This window comes from Buteo buteo, chromosome 12 (genome assembly GCF_964188355.1).
Source record: "Buteo buteo chromosome 12, bButBut1.hap1.1, whole genome shotgun sequence".
NCBI lineage: Eukaryota > Metazoa > Chordata > Aves > Accipitriformes > Accipitridae > Buteo > Buteo buteo.
In genome coordinates this window covers 26,534,926-26,559,178 of record NC_134182.1, presented here as the reverse complement: position 1 = coordinate 26,559,178, position 24,253 = coordinate 26,534,926, and the positions used below count along the sequence as shown (strand labels likewise).

Genomic DNA, 24,253 nt, shown 5'->3' with positions numbered 1-24,253 from the left:
GCTGTTTAGAGAAATACAAGTTAGATAAGAATTTCTGTCATCAAAGGGGTAAAACAGAAGTTGTGGAATCGCAGAGCTCATGCTGTTACTGGAGGAAATAAAAAGAAAACCAAACCAGCACACAGATTTTACCTGTGCATTGGCATCCAGACTGCTCTCAGCTAGAAAAATAAAATTGTGTGCAAGATTCAAGAGGTGACATACAACATACACTTCATGCCTCAGAAAGGAGTGACACAAACAGCGTTCAGCAATCTAAACCATTATTCCTTAGATGCAAACAAACTATTTTAAGTGGAGTCAACAATGGTCTGCAACACTTAGTTTATAACTTCACACAGTAGCTTTGGAGTAGTGAAATATTTTGTTCAACTTTTAGGTTCAGCTGGAACAGAAAGTGTAGGAACTTATTCCTAGTATTTCAAAGAATGGTATAAAAACCAAAGCGTTGATTTTTATTTTATTTACTACCAAAAATGGTTAGTAACACCTAACAGAAACCTGCACACTTGACAGAACTTTCATGCTTACCGTAAGATTAACATTCATTGAATGATTCGACTGCAGCGCTGGGATATAGTTGGCACGCTGCACATGGTGGTCTAAAGGAAATCTAAGATTCCGGACAGCAGCATCGCTCTGTAAAATCTTCTCCAAACACTCCTATGAGAAATAACACATTTCAAAAATCTGTTATGATTCTGCCTCTTCTCTTTTCAAAGAGACCATTAAGATTTTTTTCGTGTCCACACTTACTTGTTCAGTGCCTGTGAAAGGTAGCTTCAGTAAGTCTTCCATTAGTCCCATCTCCTGACAGATTTCATACACGTGTTTTAACAGCTCTTTGATGTTTAACCTGGTGGCATGTTGCTGCAACAGACCCCAAGCCTCCACCACGCACCTGTAATTCAATTTTTTGAGACGTAAAGGAATATTAATAGTTTCACCAAAAAGATGCCCCCAAACGACTGTATTCAGAGTTTAAAGGGAATTTAGGGCATGGTGATTCGCATTAGTTGTTCTCCACCTTGCACAATATTGGAATGCCAAAACGGTGGGATAGGCTTCTTTACCTATTGGACAACAACACCGTGAGGAAAAGCCGCACTTCACTGCTGCTTGACATTGCTGGCTTCATCATCTGTATGTATCTGAGGGCTCGCCTACGCTCTCCTTGGCACATCAGGGATTGAATAATTCTCCTGTGCTGCCATGACACAGTTTTGATTGTGGCTGGATGAAAGAGCAGGGCCAGTGAATTCTGTAGAGGTTAGAGATCAGGTGTATTATCATATGCACATGCACGCACGCCACAAGAACATTCAAAAGTATCTTAAGTAAGGGTGGACGTGTGTCAAATAAACTTAGATGACTAACTACTGTAGATAAAAATTCTCAAGTATTTGCAAAAAAAATAATCCAGTTAGCCATACAGAACAAAGCGAGTGTTTTAAAAGGAGTAATTCACACTTTTCCAGAGTAACCAAATCTCTGTGTACAAACACCACTTTCTATAAATACATTACTAAATAATTAGCTATTCTCCCAGACAAACAGATATATTAACTTTGTGACAGGCAAAGAACAACCTTCAGCATCAGAAAGAACATGAATTAGGTTGAACAGTCACTTCTGCAGTCTTCTGCCTCAAACCTTGCTGCTATGATCATAGTTTTAATATTTAAAGTACCTAAAACACTGTCTTTGAGAAAGCGCTCCATCGGTCTGCTGAAAACAACCTAAATGGATGGCTTTGAAAACTCAAGTATCAAGCATGATTAAAGTTGATTTCTTCTTTGTTTTAATCCATTTCCTGTCAAAGTGGCTAAAAGAGAATTTCAGATTATAACTTATTGCTAAAGATGTCGTAGCAGTATGACAAAAGGGCTTCTAATGTTGTAGCACCTGTCATTAGCTAAGCACCGATTTTTTAAAATCATTTGACAGATTACAGCTTTGGACTGTAAGGGATGTCTAACTGAATTGTAACGTACTTACTTCGTAATCATTGTGATCTAGAAGCCAAAAACCTTCAACAAGCTTAACAAGTCCCCAAGGGATAGCAAAGGCAGTTGGGAAGGAGTCGATTGAAGCCTCTGTTTTATTCGGAAAGGAACGCATGATATCTAGCAGCAAGTAAATTGTCTGACATCAAGTATCTAGTCAAGGCTAATCAATTTGGAAGACCAAACATTTATCACATCACGTTTCGAAAAACACAGTGAAGTCAGGACATACAAGTGGTAGGAAGCAGAAAATACTGCTGTATTAGTCTTGCCATTTTGAGCTATTCTAACTTGAGGACGGTCAGGTCCTAACCACAAAACTGCATTCTGAATAAATAGCCACAAAGAAATACTCTTTGATTTCTGTAAGGCATTCAGAAAGGTTAACTTTAGATACTTAAATACTTCCATTGTTGCAAACTCAGGCTCCCTCTTTAGTCACTGGAGCTACCAGTTGGACATTCAAAACACCTGAACATCCAATGCTTAATTATTAAAGCAAACAAATTCTACCGTTGTTTTTTTCCTCATTTCCAGAGTATATAGAACAATGTAAATTAAGGTGTCCTTACAAGACAACGTAGCACTGAATGATTGACACTGGATTTAAAACAGCATGCGGATCACTCATCGGTAGTGTCATTTTCTCTTTCTGACATCCGTTTTTAGGGACATATTCTAATAAGACAGCTCTGGGGTACAACTGTTTTTAAACCCCTTGCTCTCTAGGCTCCCCTCTCGGGTTAGGCAGCAAACAACAAAAAGTAATTCTGTATATTTCAGCAGCTTAAAAATTAAGTTTCTGCCCGATGACTTTTCTCTTCTCTCCCTTTCTTATTCGGTGTGCCTGCACTTCTAACAGAACAAAAGCAAGCACTGCTATCTGGGCTGGAAGACGGATGAATTGGGCAAAAATCAGGTACCGGTTAGAAATCCTTCTGCTCTCAAGCAGCACGTATTACTGCATCATCCTAGTAAGCAGCCATTTGCTACAGGTACGGGTGCTTTAAAAAATTAAACACTGTGCTAAGTTTTGAGAAAAACCAAGGGAGATTTTTATCTTTAACATTTCTCAGTAAACCTGTTTTCGCATGTCAGAAAAGACTTTGCAACAAAACATTAAAAAAAAAATCATAAAGAATCCACGGTACAAAGAAATAAAACAATGCTCCTGTCCACGCCTTCATTCTAAACTAAATGTTTTCACTTGCACTGTGTTGGAAGCATAAACTCAAAAACGTTATTAAAGGCGCAGGTGACAAACATTTAAGAACATTTATGTGCGTATGCTGAAGGTGTAGTAAAAATAACAAGAAAGGATACAATTGCATGTTTGTAGCTTTCTTCAATGCCTTCTAGCAAATAGAGATCCAGCAGTGCCTGAAAATGAAAAATCAAAAGTTTTTTAAAAACTCCTGTCTTTCATGAATCATGGGCTTTTGGGTGGGGCTTTGGGGGGTTCGTTGCTGTTTTCAGGGAACGTAACACTCACGTGTAAACTAGCAGGTGGGTATTTCCCAGTTCCTCCTTCATCTCTCCGCCACAACTTCTCAACTTGGTCTCCTAACTGGGAAACCATTCCATCAATCATCAAGCAGTCAGAATCCCATTTTCCTCTGGAACAAAAGGTAGCAAGGATTTGGAGAGTCAAACACTAATTCCAGCCTCTCAGTGTAACAGATCTCCTCCAGTCAAACCAAACAGAAAAAAGCTCCCATGAGGCAAAGAAAGTGACAAACACACAAAGGCATGATTATGACTTGAAACGCACATGAAAGAAACGTCCGAGTCAGGTGAAAGATGTTTGTTAGATCATAGTGAATGATTAGAGGAGTTCCAAACAGACATCCTGGAAAGCTCCCCTACTAAGGGACCTTTTCGTTTTCAGGTTCTCTCTTTTGCTGTCTTACTTGTAGTACAAAGGAAGTGTGAACAAAGTTTTTTATGTGCCAGAAATAACCACTCTCCTACTGTCTAACAGAGGAAACGGAACAGTATCAAAAGACCAGGACTATTCTTTAGCGCAAGTCTAATGCCTCCTGTTGGAGTGTCCCAATACACAGCTGTGAGAAGACAACACCACGGAAAGTTCAGATTTTGTTCTCAGCAGCTCACTTTTGTTACTGAAAAAAAGTTGTTTTCAGAAAGCTGAGCATACAGGTGAAGCTTAGTGTCATCTTAAGCAGCATTTATGTTTCTGTGCACAGACCATTACAACCATGGATGGGTGAAGCTTTAAAAATTGCTTTCTTCACAAGTCCATCGCAATCTTTGGCTGACTGTGACACTACCCTTTAATTTCCCCATAATAAGAAGCAGAAAGAGCACACTGGAGGTTGTATGCTTCTAAGGAACACCTGAGCCGGTATGGAAGTTACTTGAGAAGTAAGCTAAGTAAGATGAACTTTAAAGTCAATAGCTACTACACCGCAGCTTGCACCTTAACTCACCTTGCAGCATCCTGTTCTTGTTTGCGGTGCCACAGCCTAAGCTTCTTTAGCTCTTTATTTAGTTTTCAGCACAATTTCCAAAGAAAAATCTATTATCGTCTAATCCAAGGCATATCACCTATATGCTAGTGAGCTACTGCAGCAAAGAGAGTTCACGTTCAGCAAGTGACTTTTATCCAACAGCCAGTAGAGTGCTAGGTGTGCCAACTACATCGAACTCTGACTATCTCATTAAATCACACAAATGTACTTGTGATTTAGGCCAATACAGTTATTACCCTTGCTCGCTAGTCAATAAACGAGATGAGGTTTGGTTTGGGTTTAAAACTGGCTTTCTTCTCTGTCCAAAACACCTGTTCTGTGAACACCGTGCTTTGCTGAACGGGAGATCGCTGACCCTCTCCTGAACACATGACCTTTTTCAGTAGTACCAAATGATACAGATTGGCCGCTGGATTAAGTACGCTACCAAGAAACGATGATGCCAACAAATGGTACTAAGCAGAGGTATACGCAAATATTGTAACACAGGAAAGTAACCTCCGTGTTCAAGAGAACGCATGCATCACTGAAGCGAAGAGGATTGCCGGCAACTGCATTAAGCAGAGCAAATACCAACTGTTGATAGCAAAGCCACTCACTGCCACTTCTGATTTCGCAGTGGAAGTGTTCTCGAGTTCTCCTGTAAGGCTCACCTTGATAAACGCTCAAGTTTCTGTCGATGACCAGTGTAGTAGCTCTGAATCAGAGGGTAATTGTAGAAAGGTCTACCCAAACGCGCATCATCATCTACAGGCAATAAAGTAAAAGCAAGTTAAAGAAGCAATATCACAGGTTGAAACTAAAACGTTTGACTAAAAAGACAGAAGATCATACGAGCTAAGCATCAAGAAGCACAGGCAAGCCTCCCACTTTGAAAGAAGCCAATCCTCTTTCTGCCTTTGCTAATGGAGCGGTGAGACACAAGACTCAACTCCTTCTTCTCTCAAGTGCCATTTCAAGTTTACAATTGAGGTAGCATTCAGAACACGTACTGTAAGCAGAAGCTCACTACAGAAAGGACAATTCTCAAAGGGAATGGTTTCTTAAACATGTCATGTGAGCATTTGTGAGACAATGAAGGCTGACAATAGACTTTATAATCCACCCAAATAAAGAAGTATTGCCGAGGTGTATTTTTTCCTCAGGCAATGAATAAAAAGTTCCAAACATGCAGGTAATGCCTTTGCTGTAAAAACAAGCATTCCAGGATTTGTTGTGTAATAGTAATTTGTTTCAAATCCCAGGTCTTGCAAGCTGTGGACACAAGCAACTCCTTCAAGTCAGAGGCTTATTGCTCTTTCTAAGGAACATCCAGGAAAGAAACTGCTTGCATTATTCTACACTAGGTATTTGAAAAAAACAGTAAAATCTCCATTTCACCAACACAACTTCAGTACTGACAAAACATTTACAAAAACATGGCTAAGCATGTGTTCATCAGAATCACTTACTGGATAGTCTCCCTGTTACAAATGTATTACAGTTCATGCTTACCTAAACCCTCTGGAAGGAGACTGGATCGACAGAACCAGATGACCACTCGTGCATACAAAGAAAGGAGGCCAGTTACCACCTGCTTGTTTGTCAAGTCTGTAAAACCTGAAAAAAAGGCATGAGATGATTCTTGTTATCCAATTCCTTTCATTTTTACAAAACCCCCTTCATCGTCCCAAATAGAAAGTATAAAAGTAAGGCGGTAGACATCGCGGTCTTTGCATTTCTCACTCTGTGGCACCTTCTTATTTGAAGAAAAAGAACACATTCACCACCAAACCAAAAAAGCAACCCCTACAAAGAACCAGATTCACTAAAGGTTCAAAGAAAAAAAACCTAAAGCCGGAACTATTACATACACTCACGAATAAGACATTTGTTTTTCACGTAGCGGGGGATTTTTACCGTAGCAAAGGGATAGTCTTCTTTTCCCCTCAATATGCCAAGGACAAGTGATAACATAAAAAGCTACAGAAACTCAAGTAACTTACTTCACAAGTTACTCATTTGTGCTTCCTTTGTATTTTCTAGCAATTTGCAATACAATATTCGCATGCAATTATAAATTGCTAGCTAAGAATTAAAAGGAATCATGGAATCATTTGCAGCGCTACCACATCCGGTTGCTGGAATCTCCACCCAGCTGCTTACACAGCTTCTCACTGAATGTAGCCTCCCCTACCCACTTGCATGAACTCCACAACCAACTATTTCCCTGAAATCAACGCGTATTAAGTGGTAGTCCCAACTTCTCAGATTTCAGCCCCTTCTCCCAGCTAAATTTGGCTGTCTTCCAATCATCAAAACCAACAGAAGCTCATCTTTCCACACTTACAACTCAAGCATAATTCCCAATCTTAGTAAAACATACCAAAGATTTCATATATACGATTACAAACCTTTTTCAGTAAGCTCTTGTGCTTCTGTTAGAAAACAGGTTAAGACCGTGCTCAGGTTGCTCCAAAGCAACTGGCAGTGCTGAAGAGACTGTAACGTCTGCAGGTCAACAAAGTTGCGAGAGCCATCAAACAGCGGAACACCTTTTCAAGAATAAATATTACATCATTAGCCTTCAGAGCAATTTCAGAGTTTCAAAGTACGCTTAAAGAACCCCGTGCAGTACCATATACCGCCACGTTCCTGAATAAGCTCAATTAGAAAGAACCATTTTGTGTTGGCAGAATGACTACACTAGTACTCACATATTTGGTCAAACTCATCTTTTGCATAGATCACTTTCTTCCATGTCCACTCAAGAACAAACTGTAAATTAGCAGCAGAACTTGGCTGCGCTTTAAAAAAAGAAAACAAAAAAGAAATGAATCGACAATTGCAAACTAGAAAAATATATAACGTAAGAACAACGTAAGAAGTATTACCTTCAGATGCCCAATGTTTAATGCATCCAGTCAGAAGTTCTAAAGAACCTGTCTGGACGGCAGCTGACAATACCGCTTCTAACTGCTCCTCCTAAACGTAACCGACAAAATAAACTGAGAATCTTACATGCTTTCAATATCTGAACCAGCAACAGCAAGCGTTTGTTTCTAACTGTACACTCATTCAAACATCACACAGTCCACTAGTACACACGCAGCTAATTCCACATTCCTTTTCTTAACTCTAGCCACAGGCTGCACTGCTTGTTGGTCTGAGAAACACGTTAAACTTTCCCTCTAACATTTCAACTTACTGAAGGCTGATTCTAACCTTTATTTGCATGCCTCTGCGGTATAGTCTCAGTTTACCGAGTTCCAACTAACTATTTCCGGTAACATCCTCTGCTAATACCCGTCACGCATTTTGCACGTAGAAGTTTGCCATCAGGAATGCGTGAAGGGGACAGAGCAAAGACAACGGTGCAACGCTTGCACGGAAACAGGGAAGCTAAGGGCAAGCAGCTTCCTAGACTCTGAAGACATGAAGCAGTTCAGACACCCAAAACTTTACCATTTTCTAAAATGACAGAAAAAGACGTGACACATTTAAATTCTAATAGGTTTAAATTGTAGGCTGCTCAAATACTGTATTATAATGCAGTGGTAATCCTTGAGAAGGATAATGCACAGCTATGCACAGACGTGCGATTATTAAGTAGCAGCTTATTTCAGCTGGTGGTGTGATTACTTCTTTCAGGTGAAATGACCCTTCACAAAATTTTACTTCTTTCTTTTTGTTTTTTTCTTTGTTTGTTTTTTTTAAACACATTCAAAAGTAGCTTTCCCTTCTAGGCAAAATCATCACATTCAAAGCAATTTCTACACATTAGAATACACATATGATATGTCCATCTTTTTCTGAAAACGGGTTTCAGACAAGGAAACACACCAGATACTACTTACGGTGGCAAACAAAACTCCAAACCCAGCTTCTTGACCCTAATTCTGAAATTTGTCTCACTAACTTTCAAAAGAAATCCCTGCTCAAATGCATAACAAGTCTCTGAATGATATGGCCACAATTCAGCAAAGGTTATTAAAACATGTCTTGGTTGCCCAAGCTATTTCCAAACCGGAGCTGACATCAGAACATCCCATTTGAATGCAAGAGTCTACGCCAGGCTTGCAAAATAAGCAGTCTATGGGCTAGGGCAGCTTGCCAAGAAACTTCTTTTAGCTACCACACTGTGCAGAAGTGTTATTTGCCTTAACGCATTTCCACAAATCTGGTGAACAGTCCAGTAGACAGGACGATGAGGGCAGCGAGAAGACCGCTCTCCCCTTCCTACTAATGGCTCCACTGTGTGACGACTAGCTAGCTAATCGTTTAGCTTAGATCCTGCCTGCGTGAAGAGGGGCTGTTCATCACAAAGGCTCCGTCTCTCATGAAACTCTTCAGATGAGAGAGAAAGGTTGGTGCACTGCAAGTGGAAAACCTGTGACGAGGCGGGGGGAGTCACTATGGTGGGACAAAGCAGAGAGAAGATAGTGGGTGTCAGGAGATAAAGGCGATTCAGGTGTTGCAGCAACAAGGGGGCAGGCTAAGCAGAGTAAATTGGGCTACGAGGCTACAGAGGTGAAGATCTGCTTTGAGAGGCTGCAGGAAAGCCTACTGATGAAGGGAAGATGAGGGGGAGCGGTGATGAAGTTGTCGGGCAGAGCTGACAAGAGTAATTGTTTACCACAGCCCAATTCCTTGGAAGCAAGCGATCACGTCTAGTGCAGCAAGCTGATGTTTGCAACAGCTCGCATCCGAGTGAGGCACCCCCATAGTCAGCTACTGCACTGAACATAATGCTTTGAGAAACCGGTGGGGTGAAGGTTGTTGTGAGGGAAAGATGCTTTATGTTGCGCATGACCAGCACTGCCTGCACGCTTCCTTGTGCGTATCTGTGGCACGGAATTAAGAGATGGGTCTCTCAACGCAGATCTCTTAGTGCTGCCCCCACTCAAACTCGGTAGTTTGGATTGAAGAATACTATAACTTCTGCTAACTCAAGTCAACACCTGCATTTCAGTGCAACTTGCGAATAATAGGAAAATCAGATTATCATGTCTTGTAGCCTCTACAGCCCTCTCAGACGAGATGGATGTATTTCCCCCTTGATTCCCTGATACGCACTCACCTGACTCAAACTGGATGGCTGGACATCAACGCGTCTTGGAGACAGCAAGCCAGCTACAAGACACCTGTTGTAGCTATCGTGAATGGCTTCACTTATAGAAGGACCACATTTCTTTAAAAATTTCAAGGCCTGAAACATTAATCAAAAACTACGGATTAAGACAGCAGTATTATTCAGTCACTAAGGTTCTGAATAATCGCTAAGAGAAATAAAAAAAAATGTTCACTTAAACTGTTAGAAAGCTTGCATCAGTAAGCACTACTATGTAGAGTCTTAAAGACGGCAGCCAAACTAACCGCTACGGTTTATAAAAAATATCCTGTAAAACAAAAGGTCAGCCCTTGCAATGCTTAATTAAGTATTCTCTAGCTTCTCTGTCAATACACAGACCTTTTTTTACCCTGAACACTGACACAAAATATATTCTATATAAGCTAAAGCTAGCACACAACTTTAAATCACGTTTTGGAAGACCCTTTCTGTGCTTGTTTGTGCAGAAGTTGATTTATGTTGGAAACACTTAGTGAACTGAAATTTAATTCAAAATTATTTGTCACAAGCTGTGCAGTGGCTTGGAAGTTTTAATTCGGCCAAGTGCGGGAGAAAAAAAAAATAATCGTTTCTTCTCAAACAGTTAAGTAATATTTCATTTTCTCCATTCTGCCCTCCTTTTTCAAGTTAATCAGGCATCAAAACCCTAACTCAAGACTATGGAGGCAGTTCCACTGATGGGTAATGCAGAAGTAACAGCTTTCCCCAACTTCCACAACAGTTTTGTTCCTGCTCCTACAGCAACGTTGTATTCCGCTCTAGACATTCAATCCCTCAGCGTGCTTCAACAGGAGACAGTGGTAGTTCTACAGTCCCAAGAGTGGACCTAAAATGTTACCATTTGCATAAAACTGGCAGGACACCATTGCAATCATGCGTGTGGATGGGCAGGATGGGCATAAAATGGTCTCCGACCCTGAAAGCAGTGCAATAGAAAACATAGGAAAGGTTCATCTCTTGCCATTCTCAATAAAGATACAGTAAAAGATCACCTCCTTCTGGAAGCCGGTGCAAGTCATACGAACAACTCCGGAGCTCAGCAAGCACGTACCATCTGCAGAGACAATGAACGTTTGACAGCCTTCCATACTCTCGCACTTAGCTTATGACCACTTTACGTTTTGTAAATAGCAGTATCTGGAAAGCTGTAACTGAGTACCCATTTTCTTCATCAGATCACTTCCAAACTTATTTTTTTGAAAAGAATTACTGCGTGTAGCAATTTTATCTCTAGTGCTATCGAGGTGCTCTGCTCTGAGCTTCAGTTCAACGTCATTTCATTTGATGACCATCACCCCTTCACAGGCTACATTACAAAAGCACCACAACCCAAAACTCAGCAGACTGTCAGATATGTGTCACAGTATTAAACACCTTGTTAGTACAACGTAATCAAGGGTTGGGCTTGTGGGCGTTTGGGGCTTTTTGGTTTCGGATGGGGTTTGAGTGACAAACAATGAACAGGAGAACCAATAAACGGCATTTGACCTCACTTTAAGCTTATCACTATCAAAAGCAGTGAAATACCTACCAAAATTGTAGGAGCTTGGATGAAAAAACTGCTCAGGTGGTGGACAAGAAAGAGGAACTCCCTGACTTAGACTCCGCTCGTGTACCAGAATATCCAAAATGGGGTTTGGAGAAGTCATGCTTATTACAGTATCCAGTGACCACAACGCAAAATAGGGGCAATCATGAAGGAGTTCTTCTGGCCTGAAAGCAAGCAAGTGCATAAGCTAAACACCGACTTCCAAATGATTGATTTGTAGGGATATTGAAAACAACTTAATAAAAATATACCTTAGTGAATCTGGCATTTGAGCACTATACCAGCGATTAATGTCAAATACACCCAAGTAAGCAGATGGTTTTCCCTGACCACATGTATTCACTTGCCAGCTGAAGATTGATACACTGGTGTCAGGCGATATTACTGTAAAAGACAAGACATTGTTTCTTGTTTGTAGAAAATAACGCTATAGCTGATATGTTTAAAACACCACTTCCTATTTTGGCTTAATTCTGTTATATCACTCACAAAGCACAACACTCACTGAGAACAACAACAAAAAATTTATGGAATAGCAAACATCTCTGTGACAGGTTTCAGTCATACTGCCCCTTCTTCTGGTATCACTCAGCAGGCACTACTAATTTCCAGATCGGACTCAATTACAGGTTTTAAGAATAGCTCCTTTCCAGCACATTCAGAATGAACGAACACAATTATCACACAAAATAAATACAAAAAACCCAAACCCAACAAACGGGAAATTGGAACAAAGATTTTAACATAAAACATTCACAATGTTATACTCCAGTTCTCTCAATAAGTGGAATGGTTTGTCTTCTCTGGGGAGAACGCATTCTCCAGATGTAAGCAAAGGATGTGGTATATCATTTACCCTAGTAGAGTAAGGAAGAAGGCGACAGTTTGTTTGGCAAAAGGTTTCTCTGTTCTCTGCTGAATTCATCATTACGTTTAGGGATCCTCACACACTTTACTATGTTTCATTGTGAACATCTGTGCCGCTTCCGTTTTGTAGCTGCTGCAAGTGCCTTTGAAGATACCAATTATTTTCATAATTCAGAAGACAGCTTCTTTGCTAGCCTCAACCCACATCCAACAGCAGCTCATGTGTGCCTAGAACTTAACTCGAACAGATTCTGAATGAAAGCTAATTAGAAACCATCAGAGAAATTACAGGTATTTCTCCATGCCTCATGCTTCATAAAAAGGAGACAGAAAGGGGGTTTGTTGTTCTTATTTTGGTTTGGGTTTTTTTTTTTGGGTGTGGTGGAGTGGTGGTGTGTGTTTGTTTTTAACAAGCTTTTAGGAGGCACTCTCCTCAGAAACGTGACACAAGTGGAGAAAATCCAAAGGTGTTTTTGTTCGATTTTGACACACTGTTGATAGAGGATGGCATCACAAAAGAGATGCAAGTTGCCGCTTCAGGACTAAGTCAAAGATGATAAACAGAAGTAGCCTAGAAAGATCATGCAAGTGTCTTCTTTGTAAACATCATACATCAGTAAAGGCCAGTCAGAAGAGAGGGAAGGTGAATAATGCAGTCAAAACAAAGGGCCATGGAAGTTATCACTGCAGCAGGCTCAAAAATAGGGTCAGAACATAAGTGAATTTGTAAACCCAGAGAGGGACATTTAATTACTGCAAGATAATGAAAGACATCGTAAGAGTTTTAACTGTGTGTATGGACAAGGAAAGCTATTGCTTTAAGAACTTGCAGGTGTAGGAACCTATTAGATTTAGAGAGGAAGAAATGGACAGGCAGATCATAGAATCGTAGAGTTGCTTAGGTTGGAAAAGACCTTTATGTTCATTGAGCCCAACCCTAAAGCCAACTGCCAAGTCCACCACCAAACCACGTCCCTAAGCGCCACATCTCCCTGTCTTTTAAATACCTCCAGGGATGGCGACTCAACCCCGGGCAGCCTGTTCCAATGCTTTGTAACACAGTCAGTGAAGAAATTTTTCCTAATATCCAACCTGAACCTCCCCAGGCGCAACTTGAGGCCATTTCCTCTCGTCCTATCACTTGCTACCTGGGAGAAGAGACCAACACTACACCTCGCTACAGCCTCCTTTCAGGTACTTGGGGGGAGTGGTAAGGTCTCCCCTCAGCCTCCTTTTCTCCAGGCTAAACAATCCCAGTTCCCTCAGCCACCCCCGTAAGACTTGTTCTCCAGACCCTTCCCCAGCTCTGTTGCCCTTCTTTGGATGCGCTCCAGCACCTCAATGTCTTTCTTGTAGCGAGGGGCCCAAAGCCAGGCAGCTTTCCAGCCACTCTTTCCCAAGCCTGTAGTGTTGCATGGGGTTCTTGTGACCCAAGAGCAGGACCTGGCATTTAGCCTTGATGAACTTCATACAGTTGGCCTTGGCCCATTGAGCCAGCCTGTCCAGATCCCTCCACAGAGCCTCTGTAGACCCTCAAGCAGATCAACACTCCCACCCAACTTGGTGTCATCTGCAAACTTACTGAGGGTGCACTCAATCCCCTCGTCCAGATCATTGACAGAGATATTAAACAGAACTGGCCCCAATACCGAGCCCTGGGGAACACCACTTGTGACCGGCCACCAGCTGGATGCAGATGCAGACATAGGTTGGAACAGGGAAAGAAAAATTCAGGTAACACTCCTAAGCAATGGGGAGCATCATCTTACTGTTCAAAGACGACAGCTGGAGGAATAGAACGACTGTCAAGCTTCATGCAGGTGACCCCACCATACATCGCTATAGCATGTCAGCAAGCATAAAATACAACTTATTTTTTCCTTTAAAGAAGTCCCATATAACTTAAGCACCCATTTTTTCTTTTTAAATAAGCCCAACAAGCTAGTCTGTAAAGGTATTCAAGACTCACAGACTGGGGTACAGAACAGCATTCATTGCTTAGATTCCAAAACTACTTATTTTAGAATAACCAAACAGGGACATTAGAACAAACCTGCATTAACGCTATCCTCTCCGTCGACACGTTTGGGAAGTTTTTCTACAGTCTGACAGCTAAGTAATTTAATATCGCTGGCCTGCCCGCTCAAGGGAAAGACTCCACCTGTGAGACCTAAGCTGTATCTTTCGACACAGTATTCCAGACCCTGGGGAAAAAATAAAAGGAGAGAGAAAAGGTCATTTTGAGATAAAAACATACATTATAGCTAAATGTGAAAGAATGTATATATGTATAATATAATATGCATATTGTACCGTATATTTCCCCTGAGCTTATTTCTGATGGCAAATAGAAACTACATCTGACATGCAAGAGAATGAAGTGTCAAATAGTAACGGGCTTTGCACATTTTCAGAATTTAGCATTTCCCTCGCTAAAATTTGCTCTGCAGTATGCACAGTTCATTCTACTTTATCAAGTAACTTTGGAAATAACAGACATGTGCAGAGTAGATAGGAAAATCTAAACCATCTCTTTGAAAAACTAGCACGAAGCCTAAGCAAAGAATCCCATTTTTATTACAGAAGGAATAATCACCAAACACAGTTTATAATAAAAGATGTCCTGAACAGGTCCACCATGCCAAAAGACCCTTTCGTCAGATAAAGTACTACAACTCCATCAACCTCTTAGAGACGAACTTTAACCGCTAGAAATTTCAACTTTTATTCATCTGTGAAGAGCCAGTCCCCCCCAAAGTTAGGGCTGAGGGGAAGGGAAAAAAGATATCAAACAATTCCTGCCGAAGACAACTTCTGAAGCAAAACAGCGTATTTTAAATTCTCCACTGGGGCAAGCAAATCTAAGTTAAGGAACTCCACTGCGTGGAAGATGTTAAATAATGACTTTATTGACCCGTAAAATCTGAAGACAGTTTTCAAATGAGATGCACTCGTCAGACTCTGATGTGGACGTGGGGGCTGCATACTCTATCCACCTGCAAGCATCATGTAGGACAAATGTCAAGGTGCGCTCCATGACCATGGCCGGATGCACTAGATTTCAAGCTTTCTTTCAAGCTTCTGTGAACTCTCTTCAACGAAGAATGGTCAACAGTAGATTCCTCCTCCTTTCCTCCAATTTGGCCTGGCAATTGGGAACAACTCTTAAATTTTCTGCCACGGAAGACGGACAAGAAACTTGACTCAGCCAGTCACGCAGGCAGACAGTCATGTAGTACTGACCAATCTGTGGCTACAGGGAAGTATTCCGACACTCCAAGTGTCCTCTGTAGAACACAGATCCTGTACTAATGCTTCTTCTGGGTTTGTTTCCAGGGGGTGGGAGTTGTTGGGGGGTTTTTTTGGCAGTAGGTGTTAGCAAGTCTTGGTATGAAGCTACATGTGTAAGTGGCTCATCTGGAAGCTAGCTGAAGAACCTGACTTTTCCCCCCAGAGGTCCAGCTGTTTTGTTCTCTCTTCAACTACCTTGTGAGACCTGTGAATGTATTACTGGTTGCACTGTCTGTAGAGGGTTAAAAGTCTTACACTTTCGACACCACAGCTTTCTCAGGTCACAAACGCAAACCACATTATTTAATCACTTTGTGTGCTTTTTTTTAAAACCGGAAATTTTAGCAGACCCATTTTTCAAAGCTGCTGAAACATTTCAACCCTCTGAGGTGAAATCTGACACTCGTCACACCTTTTTCAGGAAAAGAAGATGACCAAGGCAAAGCATTGCCAAATAGTAAAAGGTCCCCCATTTTAACATTAAAGCGTTGAGACAGAACAAAGTAGCCACGCGAGGAATGGATATCGACGACTGGGTTTTCTTCCAAAGCAGCACACAGTACAAGGTCTTTGCCACTGCTAAGACTGTAGCTACAAATAACTTTTAAAAGAGGATAAAGCAAAGCAGAAGTTCAAAAGTGAAACTGGAGAACGATTAAAGCATCTTTCTCCTGTCGACCTGCCAAAGTGCTTAGAGCACTACAAGAGATGCAGCAGCATAAAACATGCCCAAGAAGACTCAGCAAAAGATTGGGGTTTCAGTCACCTCTGAATTTTGATGGTAAAAATCACCCCTGACAACTTCACTGATACTCACATAGACAAAATCACTATTTTCATCTTTTCACATACGTGCACGCCTTACCTCATACATGACTTGTCCTGGGGCCAAGCGTTTTCTGTCACCAAATGCTAACTGCAACAGATGTAAACTCACGACGTCACCTTCACTGAAAAAGGTAGAAATTAGGACATTTGATTACAAAGCTGCTTTAGAGGCCTTGTTATCATTTTATTAGATCTAGACTGATGTTTTCTTGCTGAAAAGAAAAACACCACTTCCCAAACCATCAGATAACTGGTCACGTGCAGCCGCTACAACACAAAGGAGGACATTTGGACACTAACAGCTTCAGGGGCAAATGCTAACCATGCAATTTGAAAGCTTTAATATGTTGTACGGACTACAAATTGTTGCTTTAAAGTCAAACTTAAAAAGACTGCCACTCTGTGAACGGCTGAGCTGATTAAATAGCTTGCTGATGCTGAAAGAGAGAGATCTTTCTCCCCTTCCCTTCCCTTCCCTTCCCACCAAAGTTCCAGCCCCTCTCTTGCATACACACGCTGCACCCTTCCACATACTGATTCGGGTCATTAGCCCAGCAGGAAACCATTGACTTTGCTGCTCAACAGTGATCGGTCTCTGCCAGGTGAGCTGGCCTGGCTCACAAAGGCTCCAAAGACCGTGCAAGTTGGCACAAGGTAATCCGCAATACTGTCACCTCCCTCCTTTAGGGGCAGCTGGCTGTCATATTGGCATGTTTAGCGCTCCAGGTCTGCAGCCCCAACTACTTTGAATGGTATTTTCATACCATGGTGCGAGTACCAAACAAATCGTGAAGCAGTCCTCAAGAAACAAAGGAAATCATTTAAGAATGCAAGCACAAAGATACAGCCACTGTTGCTTTGCCTTCTTTCAGAAGGTAGGCACTAGTAGGTCCCTCTTCACATCTGTTAAATCCTGTAAAAATTGCAGTATAAGCTTAACACCTTCCACACCTGAGAGAATCTCCTGCACGGCTACATAAACAAAACAAATATACATGTATCAACGGTATGTGAACAAAGATACAAAAAAATTTAAATGCATTCAGTGGCTTATAGTAACTTTTTATTCACCTTTCTTGTGTAGACTGAACAGCCCACAAGTAGCAACAATTGCGAGGATCATTCTCAGGCTCCTGAAAAGTAACAGCATAGACAGGAATCCTTCCTCCTTCAAGCTGAGAGTGGTGCCTACGTGGTTGGGGGAAAAAAAAAAAAAAAAAAAAAAAGTGAAAAAAAAAAAGGAAAAGGGGGAAAGAGAGAAGAATAAAAACCTGTGAGCCTACGATGAGCCCTAACTGTTTGTAGAAGGGTAGAAGCATCTTCTGAGAAAAAAGCTTATCCTTCCATGCTTATCCCCAAAGTACAGAAGGTCACACTTCCATCTCAGACAAGTGAGTCAGGGAAGCGACTACTTTTTATGCAGCAGTCAAGAGCTGAGGAAATTACTGTCCATCAAATGCAATAACCTGGGTTTATATCCTCCTCTGCCTAGGGAGGAAGAACATAAACGATTACTTCAGCTGCCAGGCAAAAGATTGTTCCTCCTGTTCCAGCCGACTTCAATATTGAACTTAAAATGCAGCCTATCTTCTGAACAAATTTAAGACAGGGCCAAACACAAGTACTTTCTCATTTCTTTACTCGGATGCTATGTAAAGCATTTTTCCTCCAGACTTCTGAACCTTACGTGTACCTTCACAATCTATTCTTGCCACCCAGTTAGTCCTCCACTGTCTATTTATGCATCCAACAGTTTCTGGTGAGTCACTGCAGGTTTGCTTAAGCCAATCCCTATCTGAATTTGGTCACATATTTCACGTGTGATTGCCCTTTGGCAGATATAAAATCGTCTCTTAATTTTTCTATTGCTTATAGATTTACATGCCCCTTATCCTCATCTCCAAGTGTTCCAAGCAAATTTTCATTCACACGCAACGTTGCCTCGGAATGGGTCAGTCCCCTATTTTGGACAAGGCTGACATGTAGGAAAGAATATCTTTTCAGGCACGGATCAGCTATTGATTTTTCGTGTCTCACTAGTTTCATCCTGGACGCTTTAAAGAATATTATCCCCAAACCCACATTATTAACATACGTAAGCTTCTCAATGTATGCCCTAATTGCAGTAGCTGGTTCTGAAAAATCATTCCTAAAATCTGGTTCATCAAAACACACACGTTTCCTGGCTTCACTGAACACTACTGATCGGACAAAGCGTCTTAGAAAAATGAGCTCCATCGCATCCTAAACTGCTTGACGTAACCCCAAGAAGCATGCTTTCCACAATCCCTCGAGCCACAGGCACAAGAAGGAAAACAATCCTAGTCCACTGGGGAGAAGGCGGTCCACTTAATCCATGTATGACTTTTAATAGTTATTTCAGAAGAGGATTTCTAAACATTCCAAGATTATACCCAAAATTTCACTCCCTAAAATGTTCTCTTTCATGAACATGCTTCCGTAAGCAAACAATTGAGACCCCTGCACCTCCGGGCATGGCCAGGTGTAAAGGCCTACTTACTCCCTCTTCAAAGTTTTCATATTCCACAGTGACAGGCAGCCATCTGAAAAACCCACAACAAGCTGATTGCTTCTGCTTATGTAGTACAGGGTTGATATTGCTGTTCCTGAAGGATTTTGTAGTTGAAAGCAGAGATGTCTCCCTTCTCTGGTCACAGCTTCTCTTCTTTGTGGAACTTCAGCAGGAATTCTAGTGACAACTTCTAGACCTACACACACAAAACCACGCCATGAGTTAATGTGTCAGGCCATTTAGGCTGCATTTTGAACACTGACGTGACAACACGTCTCATCCAATTCTACCGTCCCGGGCAAAATACCCATTTATGCAACGCTTTCTTTTGTATGTTTCCAAAGAACAGAAGAACTCTCTGATCAGACAGGTATTCTCACTCGTATTTTAAAACCAAGTAAGAGCGTAACCTTCGTAGACAAATTCTTCCTGGGCTCTATAAATCACACGTTTGGGCCTCACGATGAAGCTGTCTGAAGCGACACCAACTCCTGAAGCCACTCTTGTAATAGCCAAAACAGCGTATGCAATCCGAATATGCAAATTAGAGATTTCAGTCATCCAAATGCACGATTTTTGACAAGTCGGATTCATTTTAACAAGCAAGCCTAAAATTTGCCCCAAGTCAACCCACAGAAGCAGAAGAACATTCCCAAGAAATAGGGCGCCTCTGACACAACTTCCTCTCAGGCAGCTGCACTGACTCACGTGGTAAAATTCCTACACCTCACTGGCAAGCATCATAGTGACGTACGGATCTTGGTGGCAGGGGGGCATTTATAACATTAGAAGGAGTATTAAGCCACTCCCATTTTTAATCAGGTCGGGACTATACCAAGGCAAACTGCCATCTGTAACCAGCAGTCAGAAATGCCTGCACACTAGTGTCTTCCAAGTGGGATGCATATTGTTTATACACAAGTTTTCCTACTCTCAAATTCAAGTTTAAAAACTGCAGGCTTACCCGATGCTTGTATTTCATTCTGACTGCAAGAGAAATCATCCAAACAAAGGTCCACCAGAAGTAGATGACCAACATCTGTAGCCACTGCTGCCACTCCAAAGAGCCATCGCAGACTCTGATGTAGGTGCTGAGTGCTCACGCTGGCTCCTCCGTGATTAGTTATGGGTTCTATAGCAGTTACCTACAGGAAAACTGCAAGTTAGCATTTAAGCTGTTTGACAAGCTGAACAGAAATCATTCAAAAGTGAAGCCAGAATTAGCACGTCAGAAACAAGAAAGTAAATGCAGAGGACCATAAGACTTAAAAGCAAAGCATTGTTTCCAGTTGTTTCCAAGAAAAAAACAATATAGTCAATCTTGATGTTCTATTAACTTGCACTGATTCTTGTTTACATTAAGATAATGAGACTAGGGGACATTACATCATTGGACTTCCTGGGTTACAGAAGACAGAAAAAAATGAGTAACATTCCACCAGCCTCTCCCATCTACACAAACACAATATTCAATAAGCAGCGATTCAAGGACTGCAGGTTGAAAGTCAATCTTTCAACAGTCCGTCAGGTAACTCCCTATCGGCTCTTCTTTCCTATCCTAAGTCAACATAAAAATCTGTTCTGCTCTAAAGCCACCCGCTTGCTAGTCTGAGATTCAGGGGAATGTGTCTAAGTCATTTACAGCACAACTATGGAAGTTTCAGATATTTTAAAGACAGTATTTCTAACATATATAGAAATCAAGCATTTCGGAAATGTATGTTACAGACACTGGGAACAGCGGCGGTTTTTTTCCTTTTTCACTCTGGCCAATAAAAGATAGTTCTCAATGTCTTTTTGTGGCAGTGGAGAATTAGGTAACTATGTGCTCTACCATAAACCCAGAAAACTTGTTTTACAATCAGTAAGCTCAAAAGATAACGGTACCGTTAAGCCCAAGAGTTTGCACCAAGGCTCTCTTGACTGGATACTCTGAAGTGACAGTCTGCACTAATGCAAGATAGAAAAAATACCGCCTACAAAGAGACGCTCCAAAGCTTCTCCTGAAACAGGATTACGCAGCACCTGACAACGCAAAAGCTTCGTTCCTCCAATTAAAGTGTACGTACCCTTCCTGGGAGAACAACTGCTTTAACCACTCTCGATATTCCAAGGTCGTACAGACAGAGAACACTTCCCTCTGCTTCTTCCAACCCAACCAGCAGTCCCGTTCTCTTCTGCCAGGAAAAATCCTTTACCACACGAATGGTGGGAGGCTGTTTCTTTACTCCACGGAAACGGTAAGCAGAGTGCCGCTCTCCCGTCACAGAGCTCACTACCTCCAGTTGAGGACCACATGCCAACCATGCCAAGCCATTTCTCCCTGTAAGAGAAAAGAAAGCTGACTAAAGCAAATTTCCAATACAAGACTGAAAACAACTGAAAAATCACAGCCACTGCCCCTTTCCTTCACTAAAAGTACCCAAAAGGGAAGACCGACTTCCCTAGTTGTGGTCAATTATTCAAAATCACCCATGGAGATCCTCCAGCACTACCTCTTAATATTAACAACCTTATTATTTTGCATTTCTACTTGTCATTCCTGCACTGAAGGATTTGGACTGCTTGGGATGAAGATGACAACATATTGATCTAGAGACTTCATCCCATATTCAGCTTGTTTTGGCTAGAAATCGTCTAAATACATACGGGAATACGAGTCTTAAAGCACACTTCAAAGATAACAAATCTAAACCAATTCATTTCTAGTTTATTAATTTTACTTGACACACGCCTACTTGGGGCAGGGATTTGGACGGCAGTAAGAACTTATCGTCAAATGGGCACTGCATGAGTACATCTGATCTTTTACACGGGCTGACGACAGAAAGAATTTAACACATTTTGTTTCACTGAACAAACTCGGAGGAAGTATTAACTCAATTACTGCACTTTCAGTCAGGTAGATGGATTCCACCTGGTCTAACAGAGCCTAGACAACCAGGTAGGCACCCAGCTAGCTCTACTTGGGGATCACCTAGAAAGTCAACTACCTAATCTGCTTAGCCACTTTCAGCAACTCTCCCTGGGTACTCATCTGCACCCTGTTAAATACGTTGGAAATATGGCTGCAGCGCTTAACAGTGTTATCCTCTTCCTTTGCTGTTTGTATTCAGACTAGGAAAAGAAAAAGCGGGGGGGGGGGGGGGGGGGGCGGGGCGGGAGGGGGGTGTCTCTGTAACGTTGTAGAAGAACTAGTTCCGCATGTGGTGTTATGATGGTCATAGAGTTTGAGCTGGTACAAATAAATAGGGCCCAAAACAACACTATCACTTTTTTGAAAACTGCCTTTTATTTAATTAAAAGTTGAGTGACCACAACATTGAGGAAGGCCCGCTGACTCAGCATGCTTAACTAAATTATTTTAATAGCACAAGACTGGTGAAGGTTGCTGTAATTTCAAAGTTTAACTATACCAGTTTTAAGGTTTTAATATTAGCATTTTTAATAGTTAAAACTTCCTTCCTGTTCTCTCGAAACCTGATGCATCTTAACAACAGCACCAGCCTGACACAGTCGATACTGTGACCCTGTGCTTCAGGTAACCTCCAGGCAATAAGAACTTCAGACCGAGACCAAATTTAAAGGAGAACGCTCACCTCCAGAAAACTTCCCGCTCAGCACAGAACCTAGGGGTTTCTCATCTTCCCCAAGTGCCTCAGTAGTCACCTCTGGAAACTGCAGCAGACTGCTCGTTACCTGAGCTGATAGGTCTCGCATTCTTCACTGTAAATAAAGAAAAAAATGCAAAAACAGACTCATGTCAGCCATAACTGAGATTTGCTTTTTGAGATTGACAGAAGTTTCATCAGTATGCCGCAAGTAATCTCCTAGACAGCTCCTGTAGCTCTTTTCCTTCAAAAAATGGCACTCGGGACAGTTTTTGATCTCACAGCAGAGCAAAAGGAGAATCCTTTTACTTTTCTAATGCCTATGAGATCACCAACAAAAAGCGACACAGGGGTATTGGTAAGGTCAATAACAGGAAAAAAACCAATACACTGAGTTCAAGCCTACTCAGATATGTGAGTCTGTAGTAAGATGCAATCCGAGAAAAAGCATATTTCAATTAGCACTGCAGTAAGAGGTATGAGTTTCCATTAGTCCTTGCTCTTGATTTTGTACCTCATTATTTATTGCCAATTGTCTTCTAGTAGATTTCAGGCATCGTTTGTGTCTTGTTCACTTCTTGTGTGTTTATTTTGAACTTTAAGGAATACTAAGTTCTTAACTACCTTCACTCTCAAACTCTTCCAGAAAATGTACCGTTGATGTTTCCGCATGACAAGCGATACAGACTTTCATAGCTCATCAGTTGGAAAGTAGTTTTCCATACACTTGTCACCTGAACATAACACAGCACCTTAAAACACGGATTCTTTTCTACACTTAAATCCCCATATTCCTTATTCCAGTCCTTTCTTTCCTATTGCCAGTCCTTATCACATCTCTGCACTATTGTACAAAAACTTTGAGGCCTTTCAGTTTCCACACCTCTGTTGGTGCTCCACAGACAGTTCACGTTTCACTATGTCAAGATAGATTTTTTTTGGGGGGGGGGGGGGGCAGGAACTTAAAAGCTCAGGTGACTTACAAGATTGAATAGGAGGCTAAATAAGAGATATTCCACACACGTGGAAATACAAACTACTTTAGCTCACTACGTTTTACAAGTTCTATGGGTTATTGAAAAAGCCTCCGGAAGACAAGACAGGTTCAAGCATCTCTTCAAATAGCACTGCTTTCTCCATGGAGTCTCAGAAGGAAGATGTTCTACGTAGCTCGCTATTCCTGGGCGTTACACATGCTGACCAACTCGGGCATCAAACAGAACCCTTACCCTATGCCACAAACCAGTACAGCCAGTCACTTCAATGGGCACACAAAGCCCATTGCATTAACTGTAGCACACATGTTCTCCCGCAAGCAAAGTTTTATGGTTGCTTCTTCCAGCGTGCACTAATAACCTATTTTCCTTACGGCATAGGAGGTTACAGCTAGTTCTGAAGACCAGACTCTGGGAGCAACACAAAGTTATTAAAGGGAAACGCTTATAAATAATACCATTTACACAGATTGTACTTCTGTGGAGAAAGGTTATGCTCTAAAGCCTGGGCATTGGAATCTACTATATTTCAGGTCACAAGCACTCTACCTGAGAACATGTTCCAGTATCTTCTGCCAGCATGAAAACAACGAGCGCGTGAAACACAGGCAGTGTAAGCCAGGGTCCCGCACTAAGCGCAAGTCAACCTTCGGAAAAAAAGGCTGCCGATGGCAAAGCCAGTATTGCAGGACGCTGCTGCAGCCGGCCAGCCTGACCGCCCTGCCAGCATTCACAACTAGCACAGGTCAAGTTCCAAGTGGGACAACTCATTTGCAGTAGTTTTCTCGCGTTTGCTTTTTGGTACTTGTCATCCTTTCACAGGGACAGCGGGATGAACTTTTGCACTGCATCCAGGGGCTCCAGAGAGTAAAAAGCCCCACAGTTTGACCAGCCTTCCGGCTCAGTTTAATTGTCATGATTTAATCCATATGTTTTATGAGTAACCCATAATACCAAATACAAATACAGAT

At 41.6% G+C, this 24,253-nt stretch overlaps 1 protein-coding gene across 1 annotated transcript in view; it reads right to left on the bottom strand.

Moving 5' to 3' along the window:
- LOC142037696 (protein ELYS-like) overlaps nucleotides 1-24,253 on the bottom strand; it is a 43,796-nt gene that overhangs the window by 13,513 nt on the left and 6,030 nt on the right. The window contains exons 3-24 of the mRNA XM_075042177.1: nucleotides 22,276-22,402; nucleotides 20,746-20,999; nucleotides 19,641-19,821; nucleotides 18,665-18,872; nucleotides 17,215-17,331; nucleotides 16,181-16,265; nucleotides 14,078-14,228; nucleotides 11,409-11,541; nucleotides 11,140-11,321; nucleotides 10,601-10,662; nucleotides 9,558-9,686; nucleotides 7,372-7,462; nucleotides 7,195-7,284; nucleotides 6,892-7,032; nucleotides 5,993-6,097; nucleotides 5,152-5,245; nucleotides 3,499-3,622; nucleotides 3,330-3,386; nucleotides 1,999-2,145; nucleotides 1,074-1,261; nucleotides 757-901; nucleotides 532-663 (exon numbers count right to left, since the gene is read on the bottom strand). Of these exons, the coding sequence (XP_074898278.1) occupies nucleotides 532-663; nucleotides 757-901; nucleotides 1,074-1,261; nucleotides 1,999-2,145; nucleotides 3,330-3,386; nucleotides 3,499-3,622; nucleotides 5,152-5,245; nucleotides 5,993-6,097; nucleotides 6,892-7,032; nucleotides 7,195-7,284; nucleotides 7,372-7,462; nucleotides 9,558-9,686; nucleotides 10,601-10,662; nucleotides 11,140-11,321; nucleotides 11,409-11,541; nucleotides 14,078-14,228; nucleotides 16,181-16,265; nucleotides 17,215-17,331; nucleotides 18,665-18,872; nucleotides 19,641-19,821; nucleotides 20,746-20,999; nucleotides 22,276-22,396 (2,937 nt within the window). The 5' untranslated portion in view covers nucleotides 22,397-22,402. The remainder of the gene's footprint in view (nucleotides 1-531; nucleotides 664-756; nucleotides 902-1,073; nucleotides 1,262-1,998; nucleotides 2,146-3,329; nucleotides 3,387-3,498; nucleotides 3,623-5,151; nucleotides 5,246-5,992; nucleotides 6,098-6,891; nucleotides 7,033-7,194; nucleotides 7,285-7,371; nucleotides 7,463-9,557; nucleotides 9,687-10,600; nucleotides 10,663-11,139; nucleotides 11,322-11,408; nucleotides 11,542-14,077; nucleotides 14,229-16,180; nucleotides 16,266-17,214; nucleotides 17,332-18,664; nucleotides 18,873-19,640; nucleotides 19,822-20,745; nucleotides 21,000-22,275; nucleotides 22,403-24,253) is intronic.